Below are 14695 nucleotides of genomic sequence, written 5' to 3' on the forward strand. Positions count from 1 at the left end.
ACTATGGCTGGCATTGTCTGAAGACATGCAGTGAAAAGGCCACACACGGGTTTTATAGAGAGGCCCACACACACACTACCTAAAAGGCTTTATGGCAGAGAAACCTTTCCTATGTAGAGACAGGGACAAATTTCCTACACTGACTAGACCTTAAACACCTCACTTGCCTGCGTTGAGGCATTTTCAAAGGCAACGCAGTTTCCCGTGCTGCTGCCCACTGAGTGTAACACAGATGTGTCATCAAAGTATCTCTCTAAATCTTACAACAACCTCTAATAAAAGGCTTTTTGTCTCTTGCCGTCTCTGACATTTGCACATGGCACCTCTGCTCACACGGGCTTCCCCTCTTTCCCAGAAAATTCCTGATTTCTGTTGGTTCAGATTGCAACAAGAGGATAACAGCCAGACCATTGGATGGAGGTGGACTGAACCTGCCCACTCCTCCCTCCCTTCTCCATGCCCGTCTGTCTTTCTTACTGTCAGGCTGACTCCCCACTGTCTGCAGTGGTTTTCTCTCCCTTGCCCTTGACAACTGAGTCATGCCTGGACTCTAATGTGAAAAGAATGAGGATCAGTCTAAGCAGATACCTAAAACAGCATTCCTGAATGCAGACCAAGATGATCGGATGGACGGGTTGCAGGGCTTTATTTGAAGTCTGTCTGACAGGAATTGCTCACTGTCCTCGGGAAAAGGGAAAGCACAGAAGGGTGGAGATGTAACAAAGAAAACAAAAGCACAAGAGAGAGGAAAAAAACAGAGATGGGGTTTTAAAAGACAGCTGCCGTCTCTTTCAAGGAGCACTAGGCCGCGTATAGGCTTGTTGCATCATTGCGATCCCTTTCACTAAACCAGCTCCGTCGTTGCACAGCCTCAGGCCACTCTCTTGTGCCAGGCACAAAGGTAGTGGAAGCCTTGGAATAAAAGACCACACTCAAACATACTCTTAATGATTGATGTTCAGTCTAGAGAGTCACAAAAGCAGACTGAGGCAAGGCAATGAGGCAGTACCTTTACATGACCAAAATAGATCTGCTGGTATGAGGAAAGGGATGCTTTCTGCTCATCATGGTATTTGATTGGGTGGCTGGAATGCAAGTTATTAAGCCACCAAACAGCATCCAAAACGCAAGTGAGCAATAAGACAAAATAGAAAAGGCTGCATTTTGGCATGAATGAATTCAGAATTATCCATACCAATCAAGAGATCTTTTATAATCCACTGTCCGAGGACTAAATCAGCTTTGTGAGATCTGGCTCGGAAAAAGAACCAATGCTAATTACTGAAGTGGCTCTTTTTCTTGTGTACAAGCATCAAATGCTGCGTGCGGGGGGGGAGGGATGAAGGGAGGGAGGGGGGGTGGTCAAAGCTCTGACCTACAGCTACCATGACTGAGCACTGGCGTGTTGACACATGTGCTGCACAATCCCATCTAGCGAACAGGGCCATGTGGGCAAAGGTACACACACACACACACACACACACACACACACACACACACACACACACAGTCTCGGAGGCCCTGTGGCCATGGTGCGAGAGTGGCCAGATGTGCTGACAGGATTCCTGCAGTTGGCCAGTATAACATCACACAGACAGAGAGAGGAACACAACAGACATTGTGGATCTAAAATGTACAATGGCTGCTTTATGAATCTCTGTAGAAACATTTGTACATTGAGTCTCTGTAAATGTGACACAGTGAAGAGAATTTGTATCTTTCGGAGCTCAAATTCCTTCTAGTGTAAACTGAATAAATAAACAAAATGTTTTTTTGGGTTGATAATTAATAGTCCAAAACAGTCCAAAATATAAGTGCAGATTCAAATGTAAAACACAAATTCTAGCATCAACAGCCTGGAAGAACATGAGAACTGAAAGATTTGATGTCTGCTTGCAATCCTTTACTTTTATGAGAGGAAATAAGGTTCTACGAAAATGTAAGTAGAGGGAGTCCAGAAAAAATTAGAAAACCAGACAAAAAAAACAAACACAAACCCACCAAAACTTCCTCTCCATTTCAACATTTGGACTGTGACCGTTTCAGGCATTAAACCAGAGTTTCTGTTTCACGTCCTTTCATGACTTTTTATTCCATACTGTTTTATCTATTTTACAAGTTTCTCACTATTTCTGATCTTAACAATAAATGACAGACTGAATCATCAATAAGAACTAAAACCCATGCAAAAAAAATGCAGCAAAATTTGGGTTGAGTGTGGCTGATGGTTGACCACAGCTCCTGATCCTAGTCAGAGTGACTCCATAGTCGGAAAGGTCAGGTCAGGCCTGGCTAAGGTCAAGCTTTTGCCCATCATGCCATATCCCCTAACAGCTCTAACACACCTGAGAGCCAAAAATACATTGAAGCGACAACTACTTCTTCTATAAAAAAAAAAGTCATTTTTCATAAAGCTGATTTGCATGTGATGAATTTCAAACAACTTCATCTGGAGTATAAATAACCAACCGTCTTACTCTTATTTCCTTAGTAGAAATGAAAAGTCACGTCTGGGTGTCAACAATTTCCAGTGACCACAGACACCTTCTTAAGGTGACGACTAATACACTGAAACCATTATGAATCTTTCACATCATGCTGCATTCAATGTCCTGTTGTCCTCCTTTAATATTTTTGAGTATAAATGACACCTTTTATTCACAGCCTGCCAGGCTTTGTTCTGTTTTTTTTTTTATCTTTTTTTTTTTTGCATCAGTCAAATCGTAAAAAAGCAGCTGAGCCAAGTGTGGAAAGTGCAGACAGTCAAGGCAGCCATAGCCATTTAATAACGCTGGCATTTCTTTGATCTCCAAGCAACTGTGTCGTCCAAGTTGTTGAGAAACAAACAGTGGTCTGGATGTCTGCACTTTTTTTCAAGCTTGAGCTGGCGTGGCTGCTGTTACATTCTGGCGTTTGAAAAAAAAAAAAAAAAAAAAAAAATGTTTTATTTATGCTGCGGTGCCACATCTCTCTTTAGTCTGGCTGCTGTTGATATCTGGCCCTTCTAGTTTTTACAGGTGTGGAGAGCGCAGCTGTAAACCCCCTGCACTCAGCAAGCTAGATATGAAGCCACCCAAGGCTCAACCTTGGCCCACATCATCTAGCTCTATTTATTTAAACTTTTAATCCTTTGCCAAACAGGGGTCTCTTCTTTTTGTTCAGAGTTTAGTCTGTGTGCAGGCCACTGGCACTGTCTACAAAAACAACCCCCCCCCCCAAAAAAAAAACTGAGCTGCAAAAACAGGCCAGTGTTTTACTTGGATGGAGACCGTTTTTTTTGTCAACCATTACAGTAATTACAGGTAAAATTTAAATTAGATTTAACACAAATAGCCTTATTTGAACACTAATTGTCCTCAACTGTACAGACTATCATTAACATTACTAACATTACTACAGTCACTGCCGTAGTGTGGGAAGGTAGTAGATTGTGTCAAAGTTTGCCAACTTTAAAACCCTTTTAGCACATTGAAAGCCTTCATTCACAGCTCCTCTTACTCCAACAACTGATTTGTGGGAGTAGATTAGATATATTCTGTCCACTGTTTTTACTACTTACACGGATCTTTTACATTTTTTTTTCTTTCATAAGGAGAAATGTGGAAATTCATGAGCCAAGTGGCCGCTTTCCTGTCCAAGTTATCTTTGCCTAAAAACGAATATGTAGGCAGTGTTCCCTCTAATGCTTATCTACATCCTAATTTGCATCATTCTGCACAAGAGCCATAATATGAGTGAACAGTTAGTACTCACAGTAGTTTCCCTAGATAAACATACAATGAACCCTTGACACGATGTCAGACTACCTAGATAAGTATATTCAACATGCCTCTGAGCACAGCAAGACAGATCGCAGACTGCAACTTTTGAAACTAATTTAGCCGGAAGTAGGAAATGAATAGCTTGATCCAAGATCAGATCCTTTTCTCTGCAGGAACATACACAAAGTCATACGGCAATCTCAAGAGCTGAAACGTCCGTGTGACCCCAGTCTAACATCTATCATCAGCTGTCCACACATGACTAAACTACTACAATCACACACCCACACATGTGACCAGACGACGAGTCCACCTCCACATACAGAGCCGGTTCATTCACTCCTCTTTCGCCACAAATCTTTTGATGCGTCCCATTTCTTCCCATCACTTGCTAACACCCCTCCCCCGCCTGATTGTGTTGAGCATGAGAAATGTTCAAGTGTCCCAGTAGGAAACTCCCCCCCCCCTCTTCTTCTACAAACTGATATGTTTCACCACCACAGGTTTTGACATAATACAGTAGAGCTTTCAGGAGCAATGATGATGATGATTTGGAGTGCGTGGGTGGAGGGGTGGGAAACAGGTGGAAGAAATTCTGGCTTCGACACAGTTTTCATGCCACCTTAAACTTTTAAAATGAAAAGTACAGACATGCACCGACATGCACAGTCTACATGAACATGTACGCTGCACGCGCCATCCTCCGTCGTTGTCACTCAATAACCAACATCATTATTTACACACTATGTACGTGTTCAAACATTCCAGCACGGCTCAGTGGCCCAAGGTATGTTTTCTCTCAATCTAATTTCTTTGTGTTAATCATTATGTTACGAACAGATTGCCAGTGGCTCAAGTTATTATGCAAATGAATGAAGACAGAAAGGCTCCGTTGTACTGCGGGCACAACCAGATAAAAAGGCTTTTTCTGTTCTTCAACACACAATTCATCAATTTTCATTCTAATGAAGTGAAATATATTCAAAGTGAAACATGTTGCACCTATCGGTTTTGCATTGCTGACAGTAATACCTGATATGTAGCTGCAAAATTATGAACCTTTAAAGGATGTCTCTCTTTGTTTTTCTCTGGGTTTTTATAATTATTTCACTGTGTCGTAGTGCTTCATGTGAACGCTAATTAATTATCTGGATCCAGCAACTTTCAGGTCTGTGGATTCATTTTCAGAGTTTAATAATAAGTAGGAAAATTAACCCTAACATTGCCAAATATGACTGTATGTGTAGAGACACAAAAGGGGAGAGAGGCATTGAAACTGCGACAATGCCTGTGTCTGTTTTGGACTAACTCTGCACTTATATGTTTTAAATGTCAGTAGATTTCCTGATTCAAAATACAACTAGAATTGCCGCCTCACGGTCGTACGCCTCTCCGCCAAGGTGCAGGAAATATTGTCACAATCTCCCCTTCCTGAGTTACAGCATTGAATAATGGCCAGAAGTGTTTTTACAGAGCATTATGATGTCACAGTGAAGTTGACCTTTGACCATTTGGATATAAAATGTCATCACCTCATCATTTTGTCCTATTAGACATTTGTGTTAAATTGTGTCATAAATAGGATATGAATTTGTCGGTTAAGGCAACACCTTGTTTTGTGAGGTCACAGTGACCTTGACCATTGATCATCAAAATCTAATCAGTTCATTCTTGAGTTCAAGTGAATGCTTGTGCCAAATTTGAAGAAATTCCCTGAAGACATTACTGAGATATTGTGTTCATGAGAATGGTGCGGAAGGACAACCTAAAAACATAATACCTCTGGTCCTGGCTGTCGCCGGCGCAGAGGCATAAAAACAACACAGGTTTTATGCCTCAACCCCTCTGACTGAAGATGAGTCCTGTGTAATCACCTACGTTGAGAGGCTATTGCTGGGAATTACCCATAAAGTGTCAACATCTATTCTGTAGGCGCAGGTCATCATTACACAAGCTGCCATTTTTGCCCACAGGGAGAAACATCCGGTATCATCAGCAGGATTATCATTGTATCGCCACACAACTGCTGCACGTGCTCAAGTGATCTTGCCAACAATGGCAATCTAAGCCCGGAAGGGGGGGTGTCAGGTAGATAAAAGACACACATGCGCACACGCACACACACACACACACACACACACACACACACACACACGCGCACGCACGCACGTATGTACTCACACACAAAGACACACAAGGTAAGTCACAGAAACTTGTCTGGGGGGAGCGGAGGGGCTGTGTGCACACCTTTGACGCACCACTGTACTCTCCACTCTTACTCAGCCTCAGAGACCCCTCCCCTCCTTTCATTTCTTTCATGTTTCCTCCTGTCTCACTTTGTGTTTCATCTTTAACTCTGATGAGATCCTTTAAAAACACTTATTGTACAATGTTTCCATGTATCCATGGGAGTTTCGAATATTTTGTTCTATGTGGCAACCCAAACTGAAACAAAGGCATGTTTCACACATTGTAACAACTTCTTTGTCACATTGAGATCTTTTAATTTTCTTGTCTTTTAAATGACGAAAGCGAGAAATGAAAACTTTGTTGGCTGAGCTCTCAGGGAAGCAGTCCAATTAAATGTGTTTTTTTTCTTTTTACTCTCATATACATATGAAAGGCCAGTCCAGTTTAAGCTACACAGAACATCCCTGCTATGACTGAGGGGTGAGTCACAGTGTCTTTATATATGTGTGTATGTGAAGGCTTTTCTTTCATCTGGGGTGGTCTGCTGAGGGTCTGACGCGGTGGCAACAAGAGCTCGCTCGCTGATGACCTGTGCTAACAGGCTGGTACTGACTGATACAGTCATTACCACACAGACAGACACTTTCTCGTGCATGCACCACACTGGGTGCACGGAGAGCTCTTCTGAGACATGAGGTACTCACGCTGACACACACACACACACACACACACACACACACACACACACACACACACACACACACACACACACACACACACACACCTCTTTGTCTGGTTGCGAACAATAGACTGCAGTGAGGCCTTAAGATGCTCATATGGCTGCAGCATCAGTCACAACAGTGCACATTCCCCTAAACCACATCACCATGTCAGCGTTGTGTTTACACCACAACAGCACTAAATAAGCCCCTTCTTAAGTGAAACCAAATCTGTCCTTCAACAAGAATCGCTCAATCCTTCTAGTGTTTTATGGGATTTCTCCTGTGTAAGGTATTCTGGAGCGTGGCAGAAAGTGAGAATGGGATACAGAGAGAACGTGACAAAGGTCATGAGAAACATATGCTCTGGTAAACACCTCATCTCATTAGAGATGTCCTGTCTGGATGTTAACAGAGATGAGATGGGTGACATCTTGCTACAAATGCCAAGAGCTGGGATGTTTGAGCCACTGAAACATCAACTACAAGTCTTAGAAATTAAATATGACAGTGCATAACATGAATTAAAAATAATTTGCAGTTGTAGGAATGTAGAGGTACACCATCATAATAATTGTTTTGTCGACTGATCTCACTCAAAGTTCATCAACATTCAAAACTTTCATTTTTACATGAAACATCTTTGGCAAATGTCTTATCAGCAAAAGACAATGAGCTAATTCAGCTCCAGCCACAGGAACGCTCAAGACAGCAGGTTGCACAATAGAGAGGTCTGGTGGGGCCTCTTGAATATTCAAACTTTATTTCTTACTAGAAATCTGTGACAAGATAATTCACCGCAGCGCGGCTAGCTTTTGTATCTGAACCACTGCACAACAATTTAAACAATACCCTGGAGTGTACGTGTTCATTACACAACCGTGCGAGGGGCATTCCATGAAGGATTGAGGGTATGAATAGATGTGAATGGTGATAGATTCATTTGTATGCTGGCTGGCTGGCTGGCTGGCTGGCTGACTGGCTGACTGGCTGGCTGGCTGGCAATCAAGAGCCACTCCAGAGTTGGGATCAATGAGGGAGAGGGAGACTAGGACTTGGTTACCATTCAGTGTGCCGTGGTGTTGTCTCTGAACAAATACACACTCACGTGCATGCAAGCACACACAAACACGCAAACGGAGGGAGCTCAGTAAGGAGTCTCTCTTTTCATACAGATCTTTTGTCTCTCTGTAATGTCTGGTATGTCGGGATACAGGGTTTGCTCAATGACCTGATTTCTATGGGGCTGCCGAGGCACCGGCTTGTGTGCGTGTGTGTGCGTGTGCGTATGTGTGTGTGTGTGTGTGTGTGTGTGTGCGTGTGCGCGTGATCATCTGCCTGCGAGCCCTTCCTCTGGATAAGACACAGGACTTAGCCAGGCAGACAGACACAGACTGAGACCGATTCATCCAATAAGAGGGCAGGAAACACATAGAGAGACACACACACAGAAAGCCTCGCATGAAGTAAACAAAAAGGCCTCGAGTTCCCATAACGGGAAGACGGACATAATTGGATAAGGAAATATTCGAGCCTGCACAATAATTGCAGCCCAAGACGCAGTTAATGCAACAGATGATTGTTTTATAGATTTACCAGTTGCAGGATATTTCAAAACAATTATCCATCCAATGTTTATTTAAACTAACAATCTTTAAGATTCTGATGGTGGAGAAAAAGACTCAGTAAGTTTGATTCCTGCTGTGTAATAAATACAAGAAGAAGACAAAGGGATGCCATGTTGTCTTTAAAACCTTTCAGACAACCTACCTTGTCTCTGTATGAAGATCCTGAGGAGTGGATGAGCTGTTGACACCGCCTTGCAGAAGTTGTCGTCGTTGTTGATTGGCAGCAGGTCTCCGTGGACGTCAGCGTAGCCAATCATCACCTCCATGTTGGCGATGCGGTGAATGTGCAGAATGAGTTTGTAGAACTCCTCAAACTTGCCGGGCTTGACCCGGTCCACAGAGAACCGGCGGAACTCTGCCCCATACTGGAGAGAAAACGAAATCAAAAGACGAGAAGAGGACATTAAGGGCACGGTCGGTATGACAGCCAAACAGGAAAGAGGAAACCGGGATGTCCGACCTCGTGCATTTATCTAAACCATCTCACTGGTTTACATAAAACTAACAGGGTGGAAGTCCGCTGAGCTCTGTCACAGTTATGGCCATGACCTTTATGTAAAATATGACGCAGGTGAAGTATCTCCTGCCAAAGCATTGTCATTTTCAAAACATTCACATTACACTCACAGACATGGATATAAACAGCAGCAAAAATTATTGATGGCAGAGCAAATGGATTCGGATTATGAAAGACTTTTAAATCAGTGTGTTTTATAGCCAAGGTGGGCTTCCTCGACTAAAACACCTCCGCTAACATCATAAAAACACTTTTCATCATCAAATGGAGCATTAATCTTTTTGCCAAGGGGTAAGATGAGAAGATGAATAGCACTTTCATGTTTGCACAATAACTGTGAGCGAACCAGCAGCTGATTGGTTTAAATTTGCACAAAAAAAATTGCAAACAGCGGGGGAAGCAGTTGGCATGGCTCTGTCCGAAGATGACAAATTCTTTCTACCCGCACCTCTAAAGCTCATTAATCAACACGTTGAAATATCTTGTTTGTTAGAAGGTGAACACACATATTTCCCAAAAAGCCACAACAATGAGTGATCTGGGGGGCTCTTCCGCCTCAGCTGAATGATTTCCTGGGGGAAACCCTGCAGCTTTGTGTTACACTGCAAGATCACATCATTGCAAAAACAAATTTCAGTTGCACATTACTTGTAACTTTAACCACAAACAGAGCAGGAAAGGGGGGGGGGCTTGTTGTACAATAGAACAAATACAGGTAGATGAGTAAGCTGTCTTAGCATAAATAAACGGCAGTGGCAGGTGAGTTGTGCCTCCCACCCACCATTTACACACAACAGTGCAGACTTGAATAATTGTGCCGCAGCTTTCCCGGCTGGACCACCGAAGCACCAATGAGCTTCTGCTGAGGGTCATGGTGGGGTCGTCATGTGAGTCAAAGACAAGCAGTGGATGAGAGGAGGTGAGATATGGCCGATGCACAAAAAAAAAAAAAAAAAAGCACACAAACACACAACGGCTGCAGCACCGGTGTCTGAATCACAGTGGTAATTTGTAGGCTAAAGATGCTGCTTGTTACTGTAATCATCAGCTCACAGCGGAGGGAAGCTGACAGCAGAGGAGAAGAGTGGAGAGATGATCTGAGGGGAGGGAGGGAGCGGAAAAGTGCTGACAGAGTAGCAGAGGAGAGTAGCAGAATACTGACTGGGAGGAGAGAAGAAGAGTGGGGGATACATTAAGCAGCTCTGTAATTAGAAGATGACATATGAATTCAAGAGGGGGCATGTTAGGGGACTAGGGGGATTCCAGGCTGGTGTGTAGTTACCGTACGCAATGGAGGCATATACTGTTCTGTATAAACCTGCATTTCAAAAATGTGGCACCCAACTTGGATCCCAGCTTCTAAAACTCTAGCTACATTCGAGGACAACACAAGAAGCAGACAAACAGGTTTGTCAGTGTTCAACAGGTGAACTTAACATTTCAGAAAGTGAAACCTAAACATTAATGAACTGTAATTAATAAACTAAGAATTTTCATCGTGTTACACTTCACCTGACCAAATAATAATTATACATGTGCGTATCAGTAAACTCAGACACTGAATCTGAATGTTCTCTTGCCACTTCACATAGCGATCAGTCTGAACAATCTGTTTTCAGGAGGCAGAACTTGGCCCTCAGGTATGAGCAAGTCTGAACACGGGCTGATTAATCACAGGCTTCAAAACTGAACCCAAACCTAAGAATACATCACTACAAAGGTGACATCACCCGTCCGGCTGGCCTATCAGAGCAAAGTGATGTCAACAGGTTGAAACATGTCGAGAGACTCTAAACTCTGACACAGTCGAGAAAATGGAAGATAACTGACATCTGTATTTCACCAGCATTGGTTTTTGTCCTTGCGTAACGCTCTGTGTATCAGGGACAACTCATCTTAAAGAAAAAATAAAAAAATCACACACAAGTTATCTGCATTTCAGAAGACAAATAAATAAATAAATATAAAACACCATCAGTAAAGTGAACGACAAAAGATTTGCTGATGCATTTTTTCAAAAATAAAAAGTATTTGAAAATCTGGGGTGTTCTTAGTACTGGTCCATATCAATGTAAATCCCACCCATCCCCCAACATCCCTATGCACTCTCTCTGTCTCTGATAAGAGCTTTAAGTGAGTGAAACCAGCTCCATGGCTGAGGCTCCGGGACAGGCAGCCAGACACCTCCAGTGCTATCCCTGATAAGCTTATCATTGGAACAGTTTCCCCTGAGAAAAGCAGACGTGGACCAACGAGAACCAGTCGCATGACATGCACCAGACTCAAACGTGCTGACAACAGCTCTGAATATCTACCATAACTACTGTTCAGCTCTTTTTCTTTTCAGTTTTCTTCAAATGGTTATTTTCCCTCTCATTTAACATACCTCTTGATCAATCGATTAATCATTTGATCTATAGAAAGAGAATAGTAAAAAAATATCCATCACGAGTTCCTACAGCTCAAGGTGACATCTTAAAATATCTTGTTTTATCCAAACAACAGCTCAAAACCCAAAGATATTCAGCTTAATAATAAAATAAATTGATTATCAAATAATTGCTTTTTACTTTTCTGTCAAACAACTAATCTTATGTGAACCTTGCGTTAATTTGTTTGTTTTTATAACTGGATTGGAGTTGCAGTCTCAAGCAGTCATCAGCTAATCATCTGAAAAAAGTGCAGTAAGGTGAACTGTTAGAGTTCAAAGTGGGATCTGAAATTGTCTGCTAGTTTTCCATTAGTAAGTCCTTCTCTTCAAAACGACACGACAAGCTGGTCACAACAAAACCAGAGGAAACAGCAAATGACGTACTAAGAGTGATGAGCTATTCATGATCCAAAAAGGGAAACGTGTGACGTTACAGGACAGTGAGTCAGCTCTGCAATGATGGATGCAAAGAGGCTGTTAAACCTGTCCGTTCTCACCGAGCAGCTCCAGGCCTCGTCAGTCCCACCCACAAACAACCTCCTGTAGCTACAAGCTGACCACTCCTGTCTCTGTGGAGCAAACATGTAAGTGACCCCCTTCCTCAGAACAAAAACACTGATGACTGATAATCAATGTGTCATCTTAAATGACGTATTAAAGAGTGATGTATTAAAGATCATTTGTATGAGCATCCTGCAATACGATGCCCTACCACCTACCCTCACCAACCATCAGTGTGTCCGTTATCCCTCTCACAAGCATTCCCAGGTCACTGACCCACCACCACCACACTGAAACTGGGCAGCCAAAACTAAAAGTGACTATTGCAACACTTGCCCATCTCAATCTGGCATGTCATCTGTGACTCAGGGAGCTCATAATTTTTTACATATGTGCAGACACATTCATGTGTAAATGCATGTCTACAAATACCACTACAGGTTGTCATCACGTTAATTGAATCTAGTGAAAAATGTTGCTTACTAGAAACCCTTTAGAGGCTTTGGCAAAATCATTATATCACTGTTATTGTGATGAGGATTGGACACAGTGTCATGTGTTTATCTGTTATGATTTTCACCATACCCACATTACCCTTGTTAATACTTAGGTAAGTTGACCATCATACACCAAACTATTAAAAGCAACTTTTCTTAGATTTTATGAGACATTCAGCTCAACTAAACATCGAGAACTCGAATGTGATTCTACTATATCTAATGAAATTTGACAAGATCCAAGTGCTGTCTGTTCAAATTTTATATAAAACTGGTGGTCTTCATTACATAAGCCTGACACTGTAGTGATTTACTTACTGTTTAACTTGATTTATGCAGCTGTTACACTGTCAGCCTCTCACAAACTACCCTAAACAACATGTAGGCTGAAACTATGTAGCGCAAAACCCGCAGTGAATGCGACTATTGTTACAAACACACCATATTTAACAGATAAAATCTTGTCATTGTAACAAATGGTCAAAGCTAGGTTGATCTAAAACAATGTCAAACCCGTTTTTCCCCCAGCAGCTTCGTGACAGAGAGGGAAAGAGCCAAATCAGCACAATCTGCATTCTGTCGGAAGTAAGAAGAAAATAATCACTGCAAATTACACAAACATCCACAAACTGCTGCGTTCACATCCCGTTTCAACAACTGGATACGTGCTTTGTCGCTCAAGAGGGTAAAATATGTGTCGTTAGTTGCAGACAGTTTGTCCGACCAACTCCAAGCTCCGTTACGGGACGACCATGTGAACTCTTTTTATTTTCTCCCCAAATCCACATTTAGATCCGATAGTCAACCGTTTCCACCCCTCGACACTCACCTTGCTTTTCACTTCCACGGCGTTACAATCCACATTTCGCAGAGGTTGCGACTTATTAAAGCTCCGATTCATTTTTGCGGTTGCAGTTTAAAAAAAAAAAAAAAAATCAGCCGCCTTTGCCCACAGAAAGAGGGGCTCTGGTCCCGGGGTTTCTGCCGTAAAATCCTTTTGCTCCGCTTCTAGTAGACAAGTTTGTGTTCTTCTTTAGTTTAATTCACCTCCTGGAGTTTATCAACGTGCTCGTCCAGACGAGAGGGAGGACTTTACTAGAGAATAAGAGGTGAGCAGCTCGCCGCGTTGACTTATGAGAGTGAGTTAAGTTTTGAAATGACATCAGCCCTCCTAAAAAAATGGGATCTTATGATGCCTTCACGTGTTGCCCGTAATCCCCAACACCCTACTTTTGGACCTCGTAGTAGCCTAATTGTCCTAAGAGTTGACTAATACGCTTATTAAAGAAACAATGCACGAGAAGGAAAAAACATCTCTTAGTCACATATATATAAATATTGTATTAGATAACTACAAGTAATGTATCTCAGTATTTAAGAAGAATACATTCAGGAAATCATCACAAATCAGCTATGTTTCATTGAACATCTTTTGATGAATATGGAGCGCAAAATTTAAAATTCCTTATATTTTCCAAGGCAGGTCTATTAATCAATGATAACCAAAATTCACATTTCTCCAGCCCTATCCATAATTTATTAATCTATTGATCTTTTTTTTTGTTGTCGTTTTTGACACTTTACTAAAACATTAACCATTTCTGACAGCGCCTGAAGGTAGCACCACGCGCACTAGTCCTCCAGTGCACCAGAGGACGCATTTCTTAACACAATTACACCGATCAGCCACACTGATGACAGGTGAGGTGAACAATATTGATTAACTCGTTACTATGGCACCACCAGGTATCAGGTGAACAGTCAGTTCTTGAAGTTCACGTGTTGGACGCAGGGAAAATGGACAAGTGAAAGGATCTGAGTGAGCGACTTTAACAAGAACCAAACTGTGCTTGACCAGTCAGAGCATCTGGCTGAGACGGCATGTCCTGTAGGGTGTTCTTAGTACTGGTCCAAGGAAGGTCCCAAGGGCTCATTGATGCGCGTGGGGAGCGAAGGTTTAGCTCATTACTGTTCAAACAAGGCAAGAAAACTGACACTTTAAATTCACACGCAACGAGACCCAATACTAGTGATAAAATTAGGGTTTTCCTCTTCCCCTGCGTAGCCTACCATGCATATACTTGTATGAATCCATATGATGTAATGGTAACAGGGAATCATCTTTATATCTGCTAACATCATCATCATCTATCACTAAGCGCACAATTTAACAGACAGGCCAGGTGGCTACAAAATAAAACTTTATTGTGTTCATAGCACAATCAACAAACTGATTTCATTTGTTTATGCACATAATAATTGTCTTGACTTTACTGTGCATTATACAGTATCTAAATAACTAACCCAAACCTGAAAAATTGTCACTGAAACACTTCCTTACTTATTGGTGTTATAACATGGATTCCTTTGAGGCCTATTGATATTTTTCACTGTTTCTGTCCCGTGGATCCTCCAAACTGTAACCAACACCCACAGTGTAAAGCTCTGTGA

At 42.1% G+C, this 14695-nt stretch overlaps 1 protein-coding gene across 1 annotated transcript in view; it reads right to left on the reverse strand.

Moving 5' to 3' along the window:
* Positions 1 to 13392, reverse strand: part of pard6gb (par-6 family cell polarity regulator gamma b) — a 32153-nt gene extending 18761 nt beyond the window's left edge. The window contains exons 1-2 of the mRNA XM_056400079.1: positions 13074 to 13392; positions 8441 to 8663 (exon numbers count right to left, since the gene is read on the reverse strand). Coding sequence (XP_056256054.1) covers positions 8441 to 8663; positions 13074 to 13145 — 295 coding nt within the window. The 5' untranslated portion in view covers positions 13146 to 13392. The remainder of the gene's footprint in view (positions 1 to 8440; positions 8664 to 13073) is intronic.
* Between the last annotated feature and the right edge of the window lie 1303 nt (positions 13393 to 14695).

Source organism: Seriola aureovittata, chromosome 16 (genome assembly GCF_021018895.1).
Source record: "Seriola aureovittata isolate HTS-2021-v1 ecotype China chromosome 16, ASM2101889v1, whole genome shotgun sequence".
NCBI lineage: Eukaryota > Metazoa > Chordata > Actinopteri > Carangiformes > Carangidae > Seriola > Seriola aureovittata.